The following is a 26,645-nucleotide window of genomic DNA, read 5'->3' as shown; positions in this document are numbered from 1 at the left end:
TAGAAATCACAATTTTGGTAAGTTCTACTTGTAATTTTATAAAATAAAATTCCTGATTTTTAAGTGAATCCGAAAAGTGCTTTAATAAACTCTAACAATAATGAAAAGAGTGTGAGAAATAAGAGACACGCAGCTCTTCTATAAAGATTAGCATGATTCGAAGATAAAAATAAAAGTTTGCTCTAAATTTAAGAACCTAAAAAAAGCATATTTAACATTTTTCACAGACTATAACCACAATTAGTTATCATGTAATGTATTTTTTCTAAGATGGATGAATTTTATCCGTATTAAAAGTTTTATTCTATAAAATATTGAATTCACGTTGTAGAATAACGAAAAACGTAATAATTTTGAGATATAACATATTTGCGGCCTCTGATAAGTTTAAAATTTTGATGTAGTTTCTAATGTTTATTTTAACATTTCATCCTTGATAAATTTTCCTTTATTTATTTTTCTTGAAAACATGATCTAAATAAATTAATATTACCATTCAAAGTGTTGTCCACATAAACAGGAGTCAAAATAAAAATACAAACACTACGAAAGATAAAATGAAAATTTCATCTAAATCAAAAACATATTTAAACCTAATTTTAATGTTATTTGTTCGAAATAGACGTGAAAGAATGGTTATGGTATTTCAAACTAAAGTAATTAATAACACTAATAGTTGTTCATAGGAATAAGTAAGGAATATTCCTAACCGACTGCCAAATCTCTTCCAAGAGTGTGTGGATAACACAAACAACTCGTAATAAAAGTCTTTATTCTAGAAATAGTAAAAAACAAATCGCAGTGAAATTACTTACAAAGTCCAAGTATTTAACAAACGTACTGAAAACATCGTTAGTGCATGCAAATAAAATGAAATATAACATCATTTTGTTCACTCCTCTTATTTGTTACGTTGAAATACATCGAATAACATTATTCAAACACAACGCAAAGGATAACATTTCTTAACTTTTTAGCCTTGTGGCTATGCGGGCTGAAGCATATAGCTGAAAAAGAAATAAAAAAAAAAGAAAGATGTTCAGGTTAGAATATGTTTGAGTAAAAATATGTAAGTACCAACTTTCCAACATAACAGCAATACAAAAGTAAGAAAAAGAATGAAAGCAATTATCTACCTGCGGGAGTGACCCTACTTGTCAAGGGCATTGACATATTGATGTTAAGCAGGGGAAACATGACTGGACGTTTTTCTGGAGCCACGGCAAATGAAAACAATGCCAATGGCGCATATAACTACATCAACAGGGATATCACCCTTTAACAGAAATTTGAGGTGCCCGGAACCAAAATTTTTCTAGGCAAAAAGAAAATAAAACTACTGCATCTCCATCTATCCGGCTATATCTGTACATAACAATAGAACTAAAAATCTGCTATACATCTTTTGATAATTTTTTGTCTAACTCCTTCTCTTCTGCCATCTAACTTTTGTATATATGCAACACTCTTCATATTGCCAGAGTGCCTTCAGAAACAGGGGTCTCATCTAATGAATCTGTTGATTGGGATTTTGGTTTTCCCGCAATTTTATTATTATTATTATATCCGTAACCCAGAGAATTTCCACTTGCTTCACACAGCTGCACAGATAGATCAAGAACATCGTCCATTTAAATATCCAATATAAAAGAGTGATATAAACTGTGCATGTTTATGCACGAACTCAAAAGGAATATTACCTCTGAGAGCTCAGCCAGATGTCGAGTTCTGAATTCATTTATAGTGGCTGCAATCTCCGTCGTGGGGAGTTTGGCCTAAAGAAAAATGAAGATCACCCATCATTGTGTCATAATTTTCATAAATTAGTAATAAATATAATAATATTTTTTAATAGTTTACCCAATAACGCCTAATTACACATCATCTGACATTTTCATTTTATTTATTTCATCTCATTTACAATTTTATGAACGGAACAGCTAGTTCTGCCAACTAGATGTGAAGAAAGTGTAAAAGAACCAAAGTTTGTTGAAACCATTTCGAAGAAAAGTTAATCAAGATTCAAGTAAACTTGGTATGAAGAGAAATTAACGATAGTGAATGCACAGGATTCAATCGCAGCAAGAAATAGCCAATAATCATTTGCTACTAACAGACAAATTTGAATATGACTATTAACATAAATACGAGAGAAACAGGTTAAAGTATTTTCCATTACATGAACATTTTGTTTCAATGAAAATATGATATTCACTGAAAAATGTTACCTGAGAAAGCAGAGCAGCTGCAAGTTGAAGACTTGGTTCCAAAGTCTCTGGTACGACCTGCAAATGGAAGAAAGTTCTCTAGAGTAAGCATTTTACTAACGGTATGTTTTTCTTTTAATTTTGCTACAACATACAACAGCGTTTTTTTCCTATGACAGCATTTGGTTGCAGATAGAATAGAGTAGAATGCCTGTTCCGTTTTCTTGTTTAATCCTTTTAATGGACTCATAATTTTCCAAACATTTTAATGCGATAACCAAATGCTACACTGTTATGGAATTATATCAGCAGGTAATCAAACAGGGATACTAGAACAGGTACTAGAATATTACAGCAGTGGCTCCAGCCTTTTCTAAATTCAATCCATGATCAACGTCATGGGCACGGACAAAGGTCTTCACATTTGGGAAGTACTTGCTCAGAGCCCAGACTGTTCTATAATTTGCACCAGGTGTATCGAGTGTTATTGCTGCAGCACATGCCCTTTCAGCTCCAAGTTTATGTAAGACCTAAACACACATCCCAGAAAGAATAAAGATAAAATCAAGTATGAACTGTAATGCGACTAGTGTGCTGAGGTAACGTGCACTACCTCTCTACTACCAGCATCCCCAAAATACACAGGCAGACCCAGACCACGGCCAACTGCAACTCTATCACTGAATATAATAATAGGAAATATGATAAACAAGTTAGTTCATCATCTCTTTAACATATTGAAAGCCACTCATCTTATAAGCAAACCATAATAAAAAATAATGATATGAACATTCTGTTTAGAGAAAACAAAATATGTAAAAAATTATGTGAGAGTACTCCAATCTTTTGGGTATCATATATTTTATGAATGTAAATTGCATATAGATCATTGACAGACACAGTTGTGACGTGGCTCGACAATTTATTTACTCATCATGTACAATCCAAGATTGTCTCTCATCCTAGACTTCAATTATCAGAATCGTGGAACTAGAACTAACTATATATAGATGCTCTCCAATTAAGTATAAAACACTACACTCTAACCAACCGTTATGAAAAATGAAAATACAATCATATGGCCGAAGGTACTTGTGATCTGTACACAGAAATATGATTGTGATGATTTTATTTTCTTTCCCCCAGAAGACAAGTCGGTATTGCATCTAACAATGTAGATATCAAATCATTCATCCAAAGAGAAAAAACAATAATCTCAATTAGCAAGTTGCGTTACCTCCTTACATCTAGTGCGACGAACGGAATAAGACGCTCAGAAAGAAGTTGGGCAATGATCTAATCATAATACAAAAAGTAAGCCGTCATAGTTAAATCAGTTATATAAACAACAAACTAATTTATCAAACCAAAAAAGAGTTTACCTGGCCCACTCGTCCAAATCCACAAATAATAATATGATCTTGCAGATCATCTGTCTGTAAAAAGGTGTCATCCAAAAAGATGTCAGTCAACTACCAAATTTTCATGTTACTTGGAAATAAAGAAATTACAAAATGGTAAATCCATATGGGATAATTGCATCCACTGCCCCATCTCTGGTTTAGGAAGAGCTCCTACAGAAACTCCTTAAACTACCATATACTTTTTAGCTATAAATGTCAACTAAATTGTTAACAAGAACCAATAACATTCGTGTCAAGTGATCAGGATGAAAAAAGTTAATAAAGAACCTATAGCCCAAATATTTCAAATGCAAGAAATAAGCACTCATAATGTCAAAAATGTATAAAGGGTATCAAAGTTCTCCATTCAGACATAATTATCATTTCTCTGTTTAAGAATTCTATCCAAACGTGCTAATCCCTATGGAATCAGAACAAACTTTTACAGAGGGAGTGAGGACTTTAGTAACTATAGTTAACTGACTTCATAAAAAACTTTACCAACTTAGCTAGGTGTATAGTTCTCAACTTATTCCATCCCTACACTTTTCTGATAAGATATGTCAAACTAAAATGAGTTACCAAACTGAACTATACGGTGCTTGGGAAAGGTTATAAACCAACTCTAAAATATAAATAGGTATATATAGTACTGTTTCATATTAGGTTTTGATATCCATTGACCTATAGTATAAATGTTGTTATTTACTATAAAGAAAAAAATTTAAATTTGAACAATAAATACAGCTAACATTTTATGTTCCCCATATTTTCAATAATGTTGATAACAGTGACAGCAAGGAAAATTTCATGTGCAAGAAAATTATTCACCTCAAATACTAGAAACGTTTTCTTTTTCAATCACCAAACAAGATAAAATATTGGCAAATTGTTAAGAAAAGACTAGTTATACCTGCTATCAGAAAAAAGTCTTTTAATGTTTTATAAAACTTTTTTTTATGTAGTCTGAAAAGTGTATATATAGATGAAAGGTCTCCTTGGCTGAACTGGTCTGTCATCATTCTCGTGTAATCTTTTTCTAATATGTACATATAGCATATTGATACTGAGTGAAGATAGTTCACTCAAGCGTTTTTAGCAACTCTAAATCTTCAAGTTTAAAGCAAGTTCAAACTCTGTTACTACAATGTGAATTCCACTCTATTCACTTTGTGTGTTTAGACCAAAGTGGAACTAACCTATTTATAGGGTAGATAATATAATTACAAAACATTCAGCTACCTTGTTTTAGGCTAATAAGATAAAAATAAAATCAATTTAATTGATCCTAATATTATCATATCTATAGATTCTAACATACCTACACTCCCCTCAATCGATCTATATTTTGGGGAAATTGAAGAATGATTAAGCTAATCCAATACTTATTTTATGTACTACTAGATAATAGTAGATGCCTCTTAGTTTTATTGGAATCTATGAATTGAGGGAATTCACTTGCAAACTAGGATTAAGATAATTTAACTGAAATATGTTTTAAAAGGCTAACTGAATAATCCATGACTCCATGTGGTCAGACATCAGTTTCTGCACAACTTTGATAAAGACCAAATATGACAACCACATTATACCTGCAGGTCCAAAATTCCTATACCTACGAAACATAAACAATTTATTCAGCTCTAAGAATGTTGATAAACAATGCACTAGAGCGCCCAATCATAGATACTAAATATAAAATTTCATGATCATTATCAACGAAGCTAACAGTCAGCTGCTCGTGTAAGAGAATTTACCTCACTTTCTTCAGGTAATAGTCTTCTAACATCATTCTGCTCAAAACGGGAAGCAATCAGCTGGCCTCCTGCTGCTAGCCATGGTGTGATGGCCATTGAAATGCCCACAACAAGAAAAAGCAAAGATGATAGCTGGGAAGACATTATGCCCTGCATAAATGGCGATTAGTGGGGGGGAAACAGCTCTTTTATTTGCAAACTATTAAGGAAAACACCAACTCTTAGTGGGGACTAGTAAAGTGATCTGCACTTTGTATTTTTCAACTTACAAGGAAGACCAATCATTAAAAACTAAAGACAATACTATTGAATGAACACAGAAATCATAAAGACATATTATTGAATGAGAAGGCTTACTTCTCCTCTTACATTAGCATTACATTTATAAGGGAAATAAAGTAACTACCCATTTCCTTTCCAACTCACTTTGGTTGGAACACAACTCACACACACAGCTCATACTGACAGCACACACACAACTCACAATAATCATTCTAACAATAATTCTAACACTCCCCCTCAAGCTGGAGCATACAAATTGTATGTACCAAGCTTGGAACTAATGAATTCAATTCTAGGTCCTCTTAAGGACTTAGTTAACATATCTGCAAGTTGATCATTTGACCCAACAAACTCAGTACAAATTTCTTTGGACAACAATTTTTCCCGAACAAAATGGCAGTCAATTTCTATATGTTTGGTCCTCTCGTGAAACACTGGGTTTGATGCAATGTGGAGAGCAGCTTGATTATCGCAATACATCTTCATGGTTTGAATGTTACAGAAGTTGAGCTCTTGAAGAAATTGCTTCACCCATATAAGTTCACTTGTTAGTGATGCCATAGCCCTATATTCAGCTTCAGCTGTTGATCGGGCTACTACATTTTGTTTCTTACTCTTCCATGAAATGATATTTCCCCCAAGGAGAACACAATATCCAGTAGTAGACCGTCTATCAATAGGCGAGCCTGCCCAATCTGCATCACAGTATCCAGAGACTTGAATGCTTCCTTTATCTTCATATAACAACCCTTGTCCAGGAGCCTTTTTTAGGTATCTTAGATTACGAATGATAGCATTCCAATGGCCAAGACATGGAGCCTGCATGAATTGACTGACCACTCCAACTGCAAAAGATAGATCCGGTCTTGTAATAGTGAGATAAATCAGTTTTCCAACAAGTCTTCTGTATCTTTCTGGATCGGAGAACAAATCACCTTCGCTTGAAGCTAATTTTTGATTTGGGTCCATAGGACTGTCTATTGGTCTACAATCAATCATTCCTGTCTCTTGTAATATATCGAGAGCATATTTCCTCTGAGAGACTACAATTCCATCTTTTGACCGAGCTACTTCAATGCCCAAGAAGTATTTGAGGCTTCCAAGATCTTTGGTTTGGAAATGTTTGCATAAGTGTTTCTTTAGTTGAGATATTCCAACAACATCATTTCCTGTGATGACTATATCATCAACATATACTATTAGATAAACACATTTCCCAAGAGATGTAGTACAATAAAAAACTGAATGATCTGCTTCACTTCGTTTCAAGCCAAATTGTTGAACAATAGAGCTGAATTTTCCAAACCAAGCACGTGGTGATTGCTTGAGACCATATAAAGAGCGATGCAATTTGCATACCATTCCACACTCCCCCTGAGCAACAAACCCTGGAGGTTGCTCCATATAAACTTTGTCCTCAAGATCACCATGAAGGAAGGCATTTTTTATATCGAGTTGATGAAGTGGCCAGTGACGAATAGCCGCCATTGCAAAGAATAGACGAATTTGAAGCCGTGAATATCCCAAGAAGACACATTTGATTGCACGAGCAGAAAGTTTATCTAGTCCAGGAGACATGTCATGAACAAAACATACGCAACCAAAGATTCGAGGAGAGGTGTGAAAGAGAGGTTGGTTTGGAAAAAGAATGGAAAAAAGAGTTTTATGATTAAGAGAAGAAGAGGGCATCCTATTAATAAGATAACATGCAGTTAAAATGGCATCGCCCCAGTGATGAGTGGGAATATGGGCACTAAGCAAAAGAGTACGGGCAGTTTCAATCAAGTGTCGGTTTTTTCTTTCTGCTATACCATTTTGTTGTGGTGTATGAGGACAAGTAGACTGATGTAGGATACCATGAGAGTTTAAAAGTGCAGAGAAATTGTAAGAGAAGTATTCTTTGGCATTGTCACTTCTTAGAATTTTGATAACTTGGCCAAATTGATTTTTGATTTCATTTAAAAAGGAGGTAAAGATGGATAACAATTCAGAACGATCTTTCATAAGATAAACCCAAGTACATCTTGAATATTCATCAATGAAAGTAACAAAATACCGAAAACCAAAGGACGAGACACGACTAGGTCCCCAAATATCAGAACGGATAATGGAAAAACTAGAATCACACATTGTTTGTGACCTTTTAGGAAAGGAAGACCTAACGTGTTTTCCGAGTTGACATGACTCACATTCTAAACTATTGACATTACCAAGTTCAGGGAACATTTTTTTTAATTTTAACAAATGAGGATGACCAAACCGATCGTGTAACAGTTTAGGAGTAGGAGCTGCAACACATGACACATGGGGATGAGATCCAAAATGGTATAATCCTCCTGCTTCATATCCTTCTCCAATCCGTTTCCTTGTCCCACGCTCCTGTATAACAAAAGAGTTGTTATCAAAGGTTATTGAACAATTTAATGATTTGGTTAACTGACTCAAGGAAATCAAATTGAAAGGACAGTTAGGAACAAATAGAACAGATTGGAGATTTAAGGATGGAGACAGGGAGACATGACCAATGCCCTTTGATGAGACTTTTGAACCATTTGCAAGGGTTATTAAATGAGATTTTTCTTGAAAAGAAAGGGTTGAGAACAAAGAGGTATTACCGGAGATATGATCAGAAGCACCCGAATCAATTACCCATGAAGTTTGATCTTTGGGAGATTGAGAAATGCACGCTGTACTTGAAGATGTTTGTGCCATGCTATTGGATTTTAACCGTAGGTACTCCTGATATTCATCTTCAGTAAATTTTGAATCTGAAGGGTTAGACTGAGAGATATTAGCGGTTTTTGGAGGAAAACCATGCAATAAGTAGCAATTCTCTTGGGTATGACCCATCCTTTTGCAATATGTGCACGGACCTCGCCCTCGACCTCCACGTCCTCCACGTCCTCCTCCTCTAGTACCGCGTCCTCTTCCGCGGGCGATAATCATGGCAGATTGCTCTACTGCCCCAAAAGTCTCTTGAGGGTGTGGCATCGGAACCCGAAGAAGACGTGTGGTCAAGGATTCCATGGAGGGAACTTCATGACTGGTTAGAAGTTGATCTCGGATATGAGCAAGGTCAGGATGCAGAGCTCGTAGAATCATTACCATATAATACTTGTCTAACCTTGTTTTGATATCTTCAGAAGATCCTGCTTCTAAAAACATCCGCAATTCTTCAGTAGCGGATTGGGCTTCAGCCATAAAAGATACCATATCATGATTCTCCATTTTAAGGGATGCAAGTTTATTCGCCGTGTCATACAGACGTTGAATGTCATTGGCATAAATGCTTTGAGCTTTCTTCCAAAAAGAGTGACATGTCTTGAAAGCTCTAAGGGATATGAAGATTTGTGGTTCTACGGATTGCCACAACAAAGCACACAGTTGGAAATCTGCTTGTTTCCATTGATCTGCTTTTTCAGCTGGTACGTGTGTTCCATCTTGCTCAAGATGATCATAACATCCGTGGCCAAGAAACCACATTTCAACAGCAGCGGACCAAGATAAATAATTTTTCCCATTCAGTTTTTCAGAAGTGATATTGGGACTTCCTGACAATGAGATAATGATGCCAGTTGCCATTGCACGGTATCTATGAATCTGAATTCTAAGAAAAAACAAAGGAAGGCAGCAGCGACAAATTGCAGTGAGAAAGAGAAAATGAAGCCTTTTGTATACCCAACTCAGAAAAGGCTGTAATGGCTGCTATGGAGGGACAGAACAGAGAGAGGAAGGTCCGGCGAGTCTACTGGAAGAAGCACGAAGTGATTCCGTCGTCGGAACGGCGGCGCGTGAACAGTACGCGCCCAAGCTCAGCTGGAGAAAGGTGGCGTGTGGAGGCGCGTGGAGAGGATGCTTGGACTGATTCCGGCGGGGTTATCTGTCGCTCAGAGAGGCGCTCCAGATCTTCTGGTCGCCGGACGAAACTGGGTTGATCGACGGCGGCGGACGGCGGACGACGGCGGACGTCAGAGAAAGGTGGCGATATGTGGTGATGGGTGTGCCAAACAGTGAATAAAGTTTGAGAAAAAAAAAGAGAGGTTGATATATGATTATGGTAGATGATGAGTGATAATGGTGGAGCTATATCTGATAGCTCAATTGAGAAAAGAAAAAACCAGAGCGGGATCGACCCGCTCTGATACCATATTGAATGAACACAGAAATCATAAAGACATATTATTGAATGAGAAGGCTTACTTCTCCTCTTACATTAGCATTACATTTATAAGGGAAATAAAGTAACTACCCATTTCCTTTCCAACTCACTTTGGTTGGAACACAACTCACACACACAGCTCATACTGACAGCACACACACAACTCACACTAATCATTCTAACAATAATTCTAACAAATACAAAATTGACAAAACAGAGAGCTTCATCTAAAACAAGAAACAAGCTAGCCAAGCCCCACAACCTAATTAAAGATCTACAAGATAAATTCCCATAAATGTTGCAAGAGCTGAGCACCAGAAAGAACAAAGAAAGATATAATTCAGCCTAAGAAAACAATATAATCATTCTCAGACTTCAGAAAATACCAAAGCTTCTTCGCATCCTTATATTCAAAGCAATACAAATATAACACATCTCAATCTCAACTTATTGATATAATCTTACCCAAGGTTGTCAAACTCGAGTGTATTCATAAACATAAATTTGCGAGACAAGTAAACTCATTAAGAGTTTACTTCACTTAAAAAAATAATTTTTACGAATAACATCCTAATTTAAATAAGGCCACAAAATTATATAACTTGAAATAAATAAGTTCATACAAATATTGTAAAACATAAATTCAAATGTTAAGTGTCTATGTGTAATCTTTTAATCCTCTAATGACATAATCATCTCCATCATCATCTTAATCCAACTCTTCCCCCGATGAAAGTTGTGCATCCTCATTGGCATTAAAAGTTATGCAATCAAGATCAATAATATCTAAAGCTGTATTTGTTGTTGCTCCATCTAATTGAACCTTTTCACAATCATTTTCACCTTGAGCTTGCTCAATCACAACAACATCATCTGCCTCTTTAGTTATCCATTCATTATCTGATTCAATATCATCAAATGGAAGAACAATAGTTTTTCGAATTTGTCTAATTTTCCACTTCAAATTATACATCACATAAACTAAATTATTCATCTTTCTGTAATGCAAATGATTCCTTATCTTTGTATGAACCTAAAATGAAATATCAAATTTTATTAAAGATATCAACCTAATAAAGAAAATTATAAATTATAAATAATTTAAGTTACCATTTCAAATGAACTCCAATTACGAGGAAGTACAAGTTAAGCTTAGAATTCGAAAAGCAAATCCCTTCAAGTCCGAAGTTCCATCCCCGAACATCTCCCGCAATTCCCTAGGATTTAATGCTTTCCTACATTCCTTTACATCTTCCATTCCAAAAAGTTCTCTAGCAAAATGAAATTCAACAATTTGAAAATTAACTCTTCTTCTTTCTGGCATATCTGGTACCATTCTTCTCATGCACGTACACAATCCTTCTTTCACCTCTCCACCATCATCATATCTAATGTTACATTCATAGTAGAAGTGGGGGTTGAGAAAATAGGCAGTTGCATGCAAAGGCTTAAGAAGTCGATTATCCCATTGAGCATCAACTATTCTCCAAACCTCTAAATAGCTATAGTCAATACCAAACCAATTATGCTATATTAGAAATAATTTCACACATAAGTAAACTGTGAACAAGTAAAAGTTTGAAATTTTAACTTTTCTTAATTTGGTTAAAATTGGACCTAATATTCCCTTTTGCAGAGTCCATCTCTTCATAAATGAAACCTGTTGTGGGATTTACATTTGAGTCCACCAATCTTCATACCACCATAAGAGGAGCAGCGACTTTCAAGCATGTGAGACATTCTTGCAAAACCAGTTATCTAATACCACATGTTCTACTCTTCTCCCCTCTTATAAGTTTCAAACTTGCTTGTCTTCCACTTTTTCAAAGCTAAACATGGTCAATAATGATACCTTCAATTCATGAAGACAAGTAAGAGTTAAATAAGCAAGGACAAATCTAGTCACACCCCGTCTTACCTTTAGTGGACTTTTTCAACAAGGAAATCAACATTGTTCTTCCATAAATGTAAATGGTAATCTTTCTTCCCTTCTGGATTGTCAATTCATGGTCCTTCAAATTCTTTTCAAAATCTTCAAAGATCAAATCAATGAAGTGTGTTGCACATGGAGCCCAATACATTTTTTTTCCTTTCTTTGCTTCAACAGATCTCCTATTGCCTTGAAATTTGCAACATTATCAGTGACAACTTGAACTACATTTTCTTCTCCAACAAACTCAACGTCATCTAACATCTTGAATACTTTGTCAATTGTTTTTGGAATGTCTGAAGTGTTAATTGAATAAAGAAAAAATGTGCCTTTAGAACTATTCACCAAAAAGTTGCAAATAAAATGTCTTTTTTTGTCCGTCCAAACATCAGGCATAATGGTATAGCCAGTTCTCTTCCACTCCTCCTTATATTCTTTAAGAATTAAATCCGTTTTGTTCACAGCATGTTTCAAGAGCTTTTCTCTAATATCATGATAAGATGGTTTGTAGCCAACTCCATATTACCAATCATTTCAAACTTCTTTGCAAATGTTGGATTTCTAAATACATTGAAAGGAATGGCACTGGTGTAAAAGAGTTCACCCATTTGAGCATCAACTTCTTTGTATCCTCTTTTCATCATTTGATTTATAGTTGCTTGGACTCCCCCCTTATTAGTAGTGGCAACTTGTTATTTTCCTTCAACACTCTCACTTTCTTCATGGTCTGCATCAATTATATTTAACTTTCTTCTCTTTAATGAAGCTTCCTTAGCTTCTTTAACAATTTTTATCATCAAATTTTTTATTTCTTCCAAAACAAAAGCACAAGGTTTAAAATCTTCCCTAGATCTAGCAAGATGATGTTTGAATTTAAATATTCCTCCACTCATAATCTTTGAGCAATAGTTACATTTCACTTTTCTACCATTACCATTAATATCTAATTTGTGTTTCCATCCAATATTTGACTTGTTTCCCAGAGCATTTTTACTTCTACTTTTAACAAATGAGGATGCACTGGGATTAGTATCCATTGAATTTGATGCATTTCCAGACATAATGGTCTAAGTTTTTCACCACAAAAATTAAAAAAATAAAAACATCATTGGTAGATTGTGTAGAATGTACGAAAAATTAAAAATAACAAAAAAAAAATTAACCATGCTACATAACAGGGGCTTAGAAAAGTGAAATCATCTTTACTTAAACAAACAGTGCAGAGGGGGAAAGCGAAAGTGGGAGTGCGCAACAAGCGAAGGAGGTGACAAGTGGCCAACAACGAGCATGATGGTCACAGATAGCAACGCAACAGTGATGTGACCGAGGACAGCAACAAGATGATCTACAAAGGCAAGTGTGATGGCTACAAACAGAGACGTGACGGCGAGAGGGTGAAAGGATGGTAGCGAGATGTTACATGATGGCTAGAGATAGTGATGCGGCTCAACAAAACAAAGAAAAAGGGGCTTAATATCATAGCCCTAATTAGATCAGTTTTCCCCTCCAAACGACCTCGTTTTTGCTTCAATTTTTCCCCCTTTCAAACTTCCAAAAACGTTGCTAATTTGCGATTTCGCACAATTCTAACTATTTCTGATACGGTATGGAGGGTTTATGAGAGGAGAAAGAAGAGTTAAGAGGGAAATCGGGAAGTGTTTTAGAAATAAACTCATATAAATAGAGTTGATGTACTTTTGTACGAGTTAGTTTTGGATTCTTTTGTAAAGACAGTAACATTTATCTTGTGGAGGGGGGATTAGGCTCCCTTGGAGGTGATAGAGTTGTACAAAGGTTGAGATAATAAACATATACATTCTTTTTCTCGTCTAGACTCTTGTTTGTGTGTGTGTGTTGAGTTAGATAGGTTTCGTAATCCAGAAGCCTATCCATTGGTCCGACCTCCTGGATCCTTGTCAGAGAGGTATTTTTTTGTACAATTGAGTTTGACTGGAGTTTAGTCCAGTGGAGGGAGGTTAGGCTTCCTTGAGTGTAAAGAGTTGTACAGTGGTTGAGATAATAATACAGATACATTCTTTTTTCCGTCTAGACTCTTGTTTGTGTGTGTGTGTGTGTGTGTGTGTTGAGTTAGATCGGTTTCGTAATCCAAAAACCTATCAATTTCACACCCAATTCTAGTTGGAAATCAAGTGTGTTTCTGAGTTAACTTGGAAGCCATGTCTAGAAATGTAAACTCGTCCAAGTTAATGAGTTAACTCGCAAGTTTGATAACCATGATCCTACCTCAAACCCTCCCTGGCAATTGGAGGAAATCGGTTAAGACATGCATCAAAGCTTCCCAATTAAACCATATATTGCAATCCTATAATATCCAAGGTAACAAGCATTGCAAGAACAAATGTTTATGGATCTCAACTCTTACTACGCATCTTGCTAAAATAGAACTTATTTTATGAACATACGTTTAACCCATAACCCATTATATATACATTTATATAAATAACTAAAGAAAAGTGATTTATTTTACATGAATATCAAGTCCTAGAGTAAACTACCACAAATAAAACACAACTCTTCGCAGAGAAAATAGTTTTAAGGACAAAAAACCTGATTAACGGCATCACCAAAAGCCACAAATGCAAACTCTCCACCAGGAGCAAGAAGAAGACCAGCTCTGATGGCAGAAATGAAGGAAATCCCAAACATTCTACCCATCAAAGAAACCAAGATAGTCTTGCCACATATTAAGAGTCCTAGTGTAACTCCGATAATTGGGAAGTTTGATACAAGAAGTTTTGGATCTATTGACATTCCAACCTGAAAAGTCACAAAAACCAATTGCTATCAATTATGTAGATAGAAGCTAGCTGATCATTAAGACACAGATAGTAACAAAAAACAAATTCACAGTTAAGCAATCAAGATTTTCCAATCAATGTAGCATAATTGTTTTTGCCTAGATTCTAATTCGATCAAAGTTCAAAATGTTATAGGTACAAACCCATTTTTGCTTTAGACAGAATTAACTTTCTTTCAAGTAAACAAGCTATCCCGAAGTGGCCGAGGCCACCTTGTGGGATAAGGCTTGGTTAACACTGTGTAAGTGTACAAGTTCTAACTATAACAGACCATGGCATAACTAATGTATTCCTATTGTCAAATCATCAGTACATAAGTAACAGCTACAGACTAAGAATTGTTCACATAAACATTAGCCCCTTCTTGTCAATTATTATAGAACTAGTATACAACCCAACTAAAAGCAATACTTCAAACTCTAAATTATTTTCACATAATTCAGTTATAGTAGAATCTAAAATTGAATATTCTTTTTACAGAGTGGTTAGTTAACTTTGTGCATGCCAAAATAAAGGAAATAGTTTGATTTCTAAAATTTTCAACTTTGATTCAGTTTTTCTTCTGGTATTTTTCTGCATAGAGCCTTCGATTTAGTGCCATGAAGTCCACACAATCACCATTAGTAACTAACTTAAAAAAGAGAGAAAATACAAAATCTGACTAATCCTTCAATTTTGGATCTTAAAGGAGTTACAAAGTTGGAGATGAACAGCAAAGTTTGCATTAAATGCAGGAAAGATTTTTTTTCCTGCTGGAAAAATAAAATATTATCCAGTTTACTGTTTCTGCATGAAGCTTTTGTATAAGGGGATAGATAAAATGTTGAGACTTTTTCTCCTTTTTGAACAATATTTTACATGCATTCTATCCTTTATCCACTAGATCGCAAGCACACCAATTATATGTGTGTCTGCGTGTGTATGTCAGCCACTTCAAAGCGCAATTAGATACTAATGAAGATTTCCATCCAACCGTTTCATTGCTTTTCAATATTCTCATATGAATTTATCTCGCACAAATACTTGATTACATGCTTTTAAACTATGGCCACATAAAGAACACCGTATCCATATATCTTGCTACAAGAACCATAACAACAATTTTAAGAAAATAGATATTTTCACATGAACAAATAAAATAATTCAATTAACAAATTTGTGATTTCTGATATTTAGAACCTACCGTCATAAAGAATAGCCCTAAAAGAAGGCCACGATATGGAGCAATGTCAGATTCAACCTGTAACGAAAATTCAGTTTCTGCCAGCAGTAAACCAGCCAAAAAGGCACCTAATGCCATGGAAAGTCCAGCCTGTTTTATTTAAAGTAAAACAGAAACAAGTCAAGATCTAGTTAATGAACTCAAAAATAATGCTTAAAGGTTAGGATTTGAAAACTGGACCAATCAACAAACTAGGTCACAGTTTAATGGTTTAAGCATAGTTGAATCAGAAATCTCTACATACATCCTAGTATCAAACTCGGTTTTATTTTATGTAATATAAGATGAGTGAAATGTTATTTGTCCACCCCACCCCACACCAGAAACGTCTACTGATAGAACCAACCCAACTGGCCAGTCGGTTTCCAGGCAATGGCTGGACCAAAGAATCAAAGCTTCACAGGCCTTATCAATCCCCCAAATCCTTATTTAAAAGATGAAAAGTTGTTTGTTTCTACATAAACAAAAAGCACAAGAATAAACCATTCAACCAGTTAAAACCCAACAGAGATAAAAAGGAATAGGACAATCACATACCCTGGCCGTAAGAAGACTTGTGCCAAGAATAACAAGGAGTGTATTGGCTGAGAAAATTTCAGCATTTTGATTTTCTGCAACCTGCTTGTATATTGGTCGAAGGAGCTGTGAAGAAGAACAGGACACTCAGCACAAAGCATACTCTACATCTTCAATTAAAGTACCACCTTGCAATTTCTTCCAAATGAACCCAACAGGATATCACTTGTCCTATGAACAAATTATTTTTAATGATATATATATTCTATGATTACCATCTCGAATCCTTGACACAATTATTACCAAATATTATAAATGGTCATTCTATTTAATGTACTATGCATGGAAAATGCATATAGAAACTTCCACAAAGATCTCAAGTTCAGTCACTATGGTCCAAAACCCATCTCAAACTATGTAAGCAACTGAGTCTATGTATTTCATGCATGGTACCTTATTGGTAACTTCCACCGACCATGATAAGTAACATGTCAAAATATTTCAATTTCTAGGAATTATATATATCATGTGAGAGTGACACCAAAGTAATAGATAGGTTGGCCTGTCATTATGCTTTATGTAAATGCATATCTTGAAAAGCATACAATTCAAGACTTAATTGCATAAAATATAGCGACTATAGAGGATTTTCCTCCACTAAGTAGAAAAATATAAGCATCAGTTATCCTTATTAGAACGACATGTTAGTAACAGTCACACTGGTGAGAGATTTCACAGTCCAGTTCGGAAGAACACTTACCAATCGTCCCCCTGCAATTATGGCAGTGATTGCAACTGCTGCCTTAACAGCAGCCATTCCAAGTGCTTCAGCAATAGCTTGAAAACCAACCTGAATAAATAGATTGGTGTTTACAATGAATGAGGGATTCAGAAGAACAAAGGCAGAAATACAGAATAAACGTGTAAGAAAAATAACAACGAAAACCTCGGAAGGTCACATCCTGACCTGAATATAAATAAAATATAAAATTAATTGGCAGACCTATAAATAGTGATTAATTACCACATTCTGTTCCAGGTCAGTGGAAGGGAAATAATTAAAAAAGAACCCATCATATGCAATGTGGTTATACTAAAAAGTATTGCCGAAACTTCTGCTTGCACTTTTATTTCATGTTTTCATACTTCTTTCTGCATGTTAAATTTAAGTGTTTCATGTCATATATGCCTCTCAGACTTCACAGGAGTCTACACAGCTTAATCATGTTCTATACAACCAAACCTAGGGTCCAAGAGCTTAGAAAAAGATTACCCCTCCTTTGGAAGAATTGGGAGAAATAAGAGGTATGAGAATTAGCAACACCACAACAGCCAGATCCTGAATAGAAACAAACAGTAAAAGTTTATCTCAAAATATTGCATCCCCAACACAATAAGAAATAGAAGGCATTTAAGAGCTAATAACAAAGAATCAATGTCAAAAATGGCAAATTCATATAACTATAACAATTGCCCAGATACAGCAGACAAAGTAGAGAATGCTTGTTGAGGATCTCTACAGAAAAAAATAAGAATAAAAGTGCTCAAGGGGCAAATAATTCATCCAATCATCTGCCCCAACATCCAAATAGACATGATAATTTTACAGTTTAATCCTTGCTTGTTAAGAACATGCTTGTTTAGTGTCTCTCAAAACATGCTATTATTAGTATAGCATCAATATGTACAAAAATTCTACACTGAGCAAAGTGCAAAGTGCAAAGGCAAAGATAATATGCTCATCCAATAGCATGCAGCTATTGGAAATCATGATTAATTTATCCAGCAGTAGCAGCAAAAGTATGGCATACTAAAGAAAGAAATATATAAAACTCATACGACAAAGTTCAGCCATATGACACAAGAACAGTATTCTCTTTAAAATCTAGGACAATATTTGACAAAAGAAAATCTTTCAGCATTTAAATAGATGGGTAAGGTACAAAATAACCTGAAAGAGTAACACAGAAAAAGTAGCTCGGCCATGCCGTGATGTGCTCTCACCTCTCTCCTGCAACACCTGCAGAACAAGTTCACTGAAATTATTGCATCATAATAGACTCATCAAAAATAAAATAAAAAGTAGATAGAATGCTCGCTTCATTTTTTTACCATTTGAATGTATGTATAATCTATTACACATATAACAACCTTTCAATGATGTGAATTTGATACAGCTGCTGGCATTAAGTTTTATTAAGCAGTAATAAGCATTAAAACGTTTATTAACAGATCCGAGCTACAACATACTTCAGCAATCACTTACCTAGTATTTACAGTTAATGCTAGTCAGAATAGGTAGATATTACTTAAACATGCAATCTTAGGTTATTTATACCTGCAGAACAACAGCAGTGGATGATAATGCAAGGCCATTCCCAACAACAATAGCAGCAGGACCAGGTTGGCCACAGATAAAATGAACCACCAAACCAATAGCTACAGCAGTTGCCAAGACCTTCATTTATTCATACAGTTAGTTAATAAAGTACAACAGTATAACTTGAGGTGAACAATTTTAACAAAGGTGGGAGGGATGGGCTTTCCGGCTCACCTGTGCAGAGCCTAATCCAAAGACATATTTCTTCATTGAACTAAGCCTTTCAACAGAGAGCTAAAAGAACAAAGCAAATAAGAGCATCAATTTAGCTCTTCTAATAATGGTTATGGTCAAAGTAAACATAAACTGAATAAGAACTAAAATCCCCACCTACCTCTAGGCCAATATTGAATAGAAGGAAAACAACTCCAAATTCAGCTACTGCTTTTGTGCCATGTACGTGACGAATGATAGAGAGACCATATGGCCCAATCAAGATACCAGCGGCCAAATAGCCAAGAACAGGACTGCCTAAACATTGTTGCAAGCAAGATAGAGGACATAGTGTTGGCACAAAAATATGTGAATATGTAAGACAATTAATTTTATTGAGTATACATTTAAAAGAAATTTAACATATCCAGGTAATGGTTAGAGGCTTCTGACAAAAGCATACTGTTTAAACTTAAGTGACAAATTTTCCTTTAACAGTTTCATATTGCCATAACCATACTTTTTAAAAACCAAACATGGGTAAGATAAATGAACCAGCCCACCAGTTGGTCCAGTCAACCTAAAGAAACTCTGTTTGAAATCCCGTGTTTGAACTAGTGACAACAGATCAAACCATGCAATCAGGACAAGATTTTTCATTTTAGTAATGATCATTTTCAACAAAATGTTGTTTCCACTACGCCAAGTTTTATTTGTTGTTTAACTATCACAAGCATGGTTAACTTTACAAAAAATTGTACTTTTTGTTCTTTTGTTTCTAGGCTAGATTATTAATTATATTATACAATATCTATAAAAGTTTAAGAGATGTTATATTTATTATATTTTTTTCAACTGTTTTTTAATATAGTCACACATTTGAAGAACGTGTTGGTACTTGCAAAACCCAGTTCATCCTTGACCACACTCAAAACCTTGAATCTCTTCTGCATGACCAGACTAAGTTTGAAAAAATTTGGTCATAACCATACTAACAAACAAACCATGAGCTAAATGGAGTGGATATAATCTAAGCATCAAAGTTTGATTGAACCAAAATATGTGGAGTTTGGTGCCTGATCACATTCTAACAAAAACATCTAGAGTCCTACACAACTTTGCCATACTTGACAGACTATGTTCAACTCAACACTAAGAAAACATTGCAAATGAGTTACCTCCAGGAATTTTCTGGAATATTGGCACAAATATAACACTTGCAAGTAATAGCCAGAGCATGTCAAAGAGGGAGGCTTCTTCCTCATTCACCTGGGAACGATGTATAATATAGTCATATAATATTTATAAAATAGCACACAAGACTAAAGGGGGAGAATGAAGAAAAACAAACCTCTTGATGAGGTAAAGACGCAATGATTTTCTTGATTTTCTTGGGCAGTTTCTGTAGGTGTCTAACAAGCGGCTTTGCACTAGAGGAAACTTCTTCAACACTGGTCATGATAACGTCTGCCTGGGGAAGCAGCTGAGCATTCCTATCCACTTTATTAGCAAAGAAGGTAACCCTGAAATAAAAATTCACCGTTTATTGAATACTATGTTTAATCTTTACATTAAACCTTTGCATGTCAATCTTTATATCATATGTCCTGGTCCAAAGTCCAAATAAAAGCAATTTAGCCTTCAAAAAAATAATCAAACAAGCCAGTGAATATTATGCTTAGATATTCTTAATTATGTTGTGCAGAAAGCTCAAAAATATCAAATTAGTATTTTGAATGATTTACTCTATCATACATATTACATGCCAATCACATAATGTGTATATATTCATCCAGATAAAATGCTTTAGAAGGATAGAAATAAATGACAGCAATGAATGAAAAAGATGTAGCAAGTTTATACAGACCCTGCTCCCATTAACAAGAGCCCAAAAATCAGCTTCGGCAACTGCTTCTGTACAGATATTATAAGGCCCTGAAAGACTGATGCTGGTGTGAACTCAGTCCCATCTTCGGTAAAAGAAAAGAATGACGCAGAAAAGAATCGAGAAGACTTTTTCAATAATGCCTTGGGAGCAAAAGGTGAACTATCTTTGGTTAAATCTTTCTGTGTTTCCTGCTTTTTTGCTTGTATGGCATTCTCATTATCACTTAAATAATCAGACGGTGTTTTATCTTCCAAAATTTGGTTGGCTTTATCAGATAGTGTTTCAGGTGATAAATTCGCAACCAAATATTCATCATCAATTGACAATTCTCTGTCTCTTTCAACAGTGACATCACCAGAAAAACAGTTAACCACTTTTTCCTCCTCAAGAATAGCCTCAACATCGGGTGCTTGGGTAGTTTCTATCGTATCAGCATTTGAACTAGAATTAGACTTATCTGCTCGTTGTAAGGCAATCTCTGCATCATTTACATGTTTTGTTGCCTCAAGTTCAAAGGCAACAGCTTGCTCAGCCAAAAGCATTATGTTTGTAACATCCTCTTCAGCTTTCACAGCATTCAGCTGAGCATTTTCAGCAATTTCTTGCAATTTGCTCACTTCCTTCTCCAACTCTTCCTTCCTATTTTGCAAGCGCCTCAGCTCTGCCTCACAATTGGCTAAGTTAGCCTGGCATTCCTTGATATCTGCTTCAGCAAACAAAATAGCTTTCTCATGTTCCTCCATGTCGTTATCACCATTGCTCTCATTAGACCCTTGTGTTGAATCAGGAACTTCTTTTGTAGGCTCCAAAGATTCTATGGCTACTTGAAGTCTTGCCTCAGCTAATGAAAGAGCCATTGTTGCAGTTTGGACAGCTTCTTTGGCCATAAGCTCTTCATTAGCTAGATCTTTGATGGTGTCAAGGGTAGAATTAAGAGCATTCCAAGAAATCACAGCTTCATCATGCAAAGAAATGGCAGTCTCTGATATTTTTTTAACCTTTTCCTCAAACATGGTACTATTTATTTGAGCTACTTCTAGCTCCTTCCTGGCCTTTTGCAATAGTTCTTTCAATTCATCCACACTTGGTTCCTCTGATCCTATTTCACTCCCTCCCTCTTTTCTTCCTGCTTGATCTTCTTCTTCCAAAGGTGCATCAGGTTCAACACTAGAAACAGACTCCAATCCTGCATCCTCACCTGAACCTTCCACATAATCAACAGTCCGACCGTTGCCAGTAACATAAGCTAAAGAATCATTACCCTGGCACTTCGACCAAATCACTCTAGACCCCGTAAAAAGATTATTATTCTTACAAGACAAACTTCTCTCAATATTCAAAAATTTAAACTCCCTACCTGTAAACACCCTGGAATTACTCCAACAAGCAGAAGCACTCACTCCACTAACACGAAATTTTGAAACACTTCTCCAGCTGTCAAAACCAACACAACCAAAACCTCTCCCTCTAAAATCAAAACAACCTAACTGACCAACTGATCTGTGTCTGTAACTCGTCCCCACACCTCCGTGCAACACCCTTGACTGCGGTAAACCACAAGCCATATCCATGTTCATACTCCTCGACCTATCACAACAGAGAGACAACACTTTGTTCAACGCATTTTACAGTACACCAATCAGCAATTCGCCATAAACCTGTTCGGAGAAAAGAAAAGAAAATCAGAAATGGTTAATACGACGCACCCTCCACATTCACCTAAAACAATTAACTCACTCAATACAACGAGATTGCCAGCATTCAGTATCCACACACACCAACACTACACTGTTCAACACATTCCCAAAACTAATAAGTAATTCACCGAGCATTCAGTATCCACACACACCAACACTACACTGTTCAACACATTCCCAAAACTAATAAGCAATTCACCGAACACCGTAAGCCAAAATCATCCGAAGCAAAAAAATTGAAAAGCCGCCAAATCCAACGGGATTTTCATAATAATCATATGCAAAACACTTATTCGGCTCTTCAGCACAAAGAGATTGGAAGAGATTAACAGAAACTGTATGTACATACCTGTCCATCGAAGAATAGGGGTTGTTTGGAAGTGGGAAGAACAGTGTGTGAGGAGGATTGATCACAAAAAACAGAGAATAATGAAAAACGAATCGACGGCGGGGCGTAATCTTCGAAGTTCGAAAGGTTTTCCTGGTTTTAAAACGGCGAAATTTATGACAACATTTTATATTTTATATTTTAATTTATTTATTTATCCTTTTCATACACCTACTCCTTAGTATTACAATGTTTGTTTTGGAAAAATAAAATAAAATCTGAAACCCAGAGAAACACTTGCACTAGGGCGACAGGAAGCTTTTCTTTTTCTCTTTCTTTTATAACAGGTTTAGCATGTGCTGTGGCGTTATTATGATGTGTCTTTGTGTTATTGGGATGAATGGCCCTTTTCATATTTTTGGGAGATGGCCATTGAGTATATGAGAGGGATATTCTTGAGGTCACTTGTATTCGCACACGTGTTCAAGTTGTTGTAGAATTGGACATGGTTAGCAATTTTTTTAAGTATGATTATTGTTATTATTTTGGAAGAGAGGACAAGTCAATGAAATGAGTCACGAAGAGTGCGTGGTTTCATGTAAAAAAGAAAAAAAGGTAGAAGATTATGAAAGGGGTTATTTGAGTGGTTTAAACTCGTACACACACTTTTCTTGTTGGTAGGTTAAATATAAGACTTTTAGTTTGTGAATAAAGAATTCAAATCTTTTGTGGTAAGTAATAAACTAATGTTTTACTTGTTAGTAACACCTTTTAGAATTTTTTTTATATGTTTGAATACAATAATTTGGAGTAGAATTTATATATATATATATATATATATATATATATATATATATATATATATATATATATTGTCTTAAAGACACATCCATGTGACTAGCTTGGGTTGTGAAAATAAAAGAGAAACACATTTTTTTTACTAAGAGACATCTTTTAGGTTTAAAAGTTATTCATTTAGTTTTTTTGTTAATTTAATGGTATTTAAAGTTGAATAAGAAGATATGATATGAGATTGAATAATCTTAAAACATAAGAAAATATTTTTTTTTAAATATATGAAATTAAAAGAAATGTGAAACTGAGAATTGAAAAAAGGAAATTGAGTAACCAAACTATTTAATGACTTTATAATCAAATTTATGACTATGTTTTCTTTTTCAATACTGTGCATTTGTTAGAAATTTATAGAGTTTAAAAAAGAATAACCAAAATTATTAATTAAAAATATAAATAAATTTAAAAGAAAAAAGAAGCTAAGATATTTAATGTAAGATGAACTGACCAAAAATTAAATAAGATATTTTATATATCATTTATTTGGATTTATCTTAGGTTAAACACTTATGTATCATTAAACTCTTAGTCGGAGTTGATAAAAATAATGTATATAGTATGTATAAAAGTCATTTAATTATCAAACAAATTCATTCAATATAAAAACAATTTTAGCTAATAAATACTTATTCAATAAAACCTTGTTTATCCAAATGGGTTATAAAAAAGATTTTTTAGTGAGTATACTCCATGCTTTTGCTTGTAGTCTTTTACAAGTTATGTTTTGTATCTTTCTACATCTCCACTAACATTCTTCTTAGTCTTATACACCTATTTCACTCTAATTGTTTCATGATTTTTGGAAAGAGTTATCAATTCTCAAATATCATTATTCTTATTATTCTTAATTGAATTGATGTCCTATTTCATGACATATCTTTGCTTTTTATCAATCATAGCTTTCTCAAATTCCAATTTCTCACCATTTATTTGAAGACAATATAATTTTTTAAGATTACAAGTGACTTCATCAAACCTTTCATAGATGTCTCATATATTTGTATCTTTCTTGGCGTTTCACTCATATTTTTTTTCTTGGAAATGAGATGTATAGGACAGAGGGGGTGAATGAGGAGGAGTAACATCTTGGATTTTAGTTTCTTGATCTTCTCCTTTTTCTCTAAGACATGGATGAAAACTGAGACAAAAAAGGGTCTATTACCTCGGTTCTGGATCCAACCGAGGCAATAGATCATTTAATTAATTAATTTTAAGGGTCTACGACCTCGATTCAAACTAAAATCGAGGCAATAGACCTAATTTTTTATTTTTTTATTCGCTTTACTGCTCCCGATTTTTTGAACCAAGGCAAAAAATCCTAACCTTTTACCTCGCCTAAATATACATCAGTTGTAGAATCACTGTTATAAACCTAAAACAATTGAGACAATATCCATTTACATAAGTGTTTTTTTTTAAGATTTAAGCATTTGGACGTAATTAAGTCTTGTGTTACTTTGCATCACAATCTAGAAGCCACGTAGAAGTGAAAAATGTGTCTATCTAATATTTAAATCTTAATTTAATTAATTTGTTTTGAGTAGGATAGAAGATTGAGATTATTAATTAATTAGTTAATCAAGAAGAGAAAGCCCAATAAAAGTTTGGGGAAAAGTGAGAGCGAAGTGGAAGGCGATGGAGAGAACCGAAGCCGTGGCAAATGGTGAAGGCGATAGAGATAGCGTCGATGACAATTTTTTTCTTCTCTTTAATTCACTTTCATAAATTTCTCGTGTTCTTTATTTCTGGTTCTTATATCATTTTACTATTTTAAAGGATAAAGTTGCATTAATATGCTTTCCTGTCTATACTATTTTTCATACGTGTATCTTATAAGGTAGCATTTGACTTACTTTTTTTTTCTTAACTTTCCTAATCCTTTAAAATATAAGTCCTCTGATTAACTTCTGTAAAAGTTCTATTATTGGGCCTTTTGTTCATCGGTAAAAGTTATCTCTCGGCTTCTCCATTTAATGAAAGGAGACTATCAAAAGAGAATTAATCATATCTTTCTATGTGCTGAATAATGTGTTTCAAAATGGAAGTATTCTCCTTGTTGAGTTCATTTAACTGAGTTCAAAGAATAAAGGCACATTATTCAGTAAAAAAGAAAAGTTGGTGAAGCTTGACAGCAGAAAAGCAACTTGTGTACTTATTGCATTATCCCGTCAATTCATTAGAATTTAGGATGTTATTGTTAGTATTTGTTGTTTTCTTATAACTTGCTTTGTTGTTATTTTTACTCTATCTTTTAGCTTCTAATCATACTCCTATCATTACTTTGAGTTTACAAAGACATAAAAGCTTTGAATTTTACTTCACAATTTCAGGTGGGTCACTTTTTTTATTTGATAGAAAGGTTTTGAGGTACTTTAGAAAGGATGGAATAATTGGAGAAAGAAAAAGGATAGAAAGACCGTGAAAGAAGCTCATGAAAAGTTGAAGGTAATAATTTGGTTAATATTTGTTTTTGGAGTTTATCAAATCTGTATAAGATCATTAGCTTATGCATAAGATGATGGGTGTTTCGACCGGATCCGGGCGGACCCTGCAAAAACAAACGGGCGGACACTTTCGGCTGGATCCCACGAGCCGAAGCAAGCTTCACTGGCGGGCGGCACCAAGATGGACGATCGCTCTGTGCTCCAAACCGGGCGGACGTCCTCCAATCCGGACGCTCGCTCTCTGCACCAAGCTGGACGGGCGTCCTCCCCTCTTGGCGGATGATCCTCTGCATCAAACCGGACGGGCGTCCTCCCCTCCTGGCGGATGATCCTTTGCTTTCAGCTCCAAGCTGGGCGGGCGTCCTCCCTCTCCTCGGCGCTGCTCCACCCTCCCAGTTGGGGAGGGGGCCGGGTACCTGCTAAAGGCACTCCGACGCTCAAGTCAGTAATATGACAGGGCATTGAATAATGCATGCTTGTGTTGCGTTCTAAGCAATCTGTCCAGAAATCATACCTGAGACCTTTATTTATATTGATCGTAATGGGCTTTTACCTTTTGGGGGCCTGGAAACGGCCCAATAATACCTTAATCTTCCTTAAGGACT

At 35.1% G+C, this 26,645-nt stretch overlaps 1 protein-coding gene across 1 annotated transcript; it reads right to left on the bottom strand.

Moving 5' to 3' along the window:
- Window positions 1-644: 644 nt before the first annotated feature.
- LOC108329045 (K(+) efflux antiporter 2, chloroplastic) lies at window positions 645-23,096 on the bottom strand. Its single transcript, XM_017563030.2, has 22 exons — window positions 22,763-23,096; window positions 20,696-22,374; window positions 20,180-20,351; window positions 20,007-20,097; window positions 19,010-19,146; window positions 18,850-18,909; window positions 18,634-18,753; window positions 18,247-18,315; window positions 17,569-17,634; window positions 17,056-17,145; window positions 16,317-16,421; window positions 15,741-15,869; window positions 14,307-14,516; window positions 5,368-5,517; window positions 3,590-3,643; window positions 3,445-3,503; window positions 2,821-2,887; window positions 2,561-2,737; window positions 2,229-2,285; window positions 1,701-1,775; window positions 1,137-1,601; window positions 645-1,007 (listed from the first exon to the last, which is right to left on the bottom strand). Exons 2-21 carry the CDS (start codon window positions 22,291-22,293, stop codon window positions 1,470-1,472), a joined length of 3,618 nt encoding a protein of 1,205 aa, XP_017418519.1. The 5' UTR covers window positions 22,294-22,374; window positions 22,763-23,096; the 3' UTR covers window positions 645-1,007; window positions 1,137-1,469.
- Window positions 23,097-26,645: the final 3,549 nt, after the last annotated feature.

Source organism: Vigna angularis, chromosome 2, assembly GCF_016808095.1.
Source record: "Vigna angularis cultivar LongXiaoDou No.4 chromosome 2, ASM1680809v1, whole genome shotgun sequence".
Taxonomy (NCBI): domain Eukaryota; kingdom Viridiplantae; phylum Streptophyta; class Magnoliopsida; order Fabales; family Fabaceae; genus Vigna; species Vigna angularis.
This window is presented reverse-complemented; position numbering and strand designations above follow the sequence as displayed.

What these genes read in the sequence shown, in the direction of transcription:
- LOC108329045 (XM_017563030.2), bottom strand. Translation starts at nt 22,293, where the DNA reads ATGAACATGGATATGGCTTGTGGTTTACCGCAGTCAAGGGTGTTGCAC. An exon ending in CGTCTTTACCTCATCAAGAG is followed by an intron (nt 20,098 to 20,179) that starts GTTTGTTTTTCT and finishes CATCGTTCCCAG; the next exon opens with GTGAATGAGGAAGAAGCCTC. An exon ending in GATTTGGACGAGTGGGCCAG is followed by an intron (nt 3,504 to 3,589) that starts GTAAACTCTTTT and finishes TATTATGATTAG; the next exon opens with ATCATTGCCCAACTTCTTTC.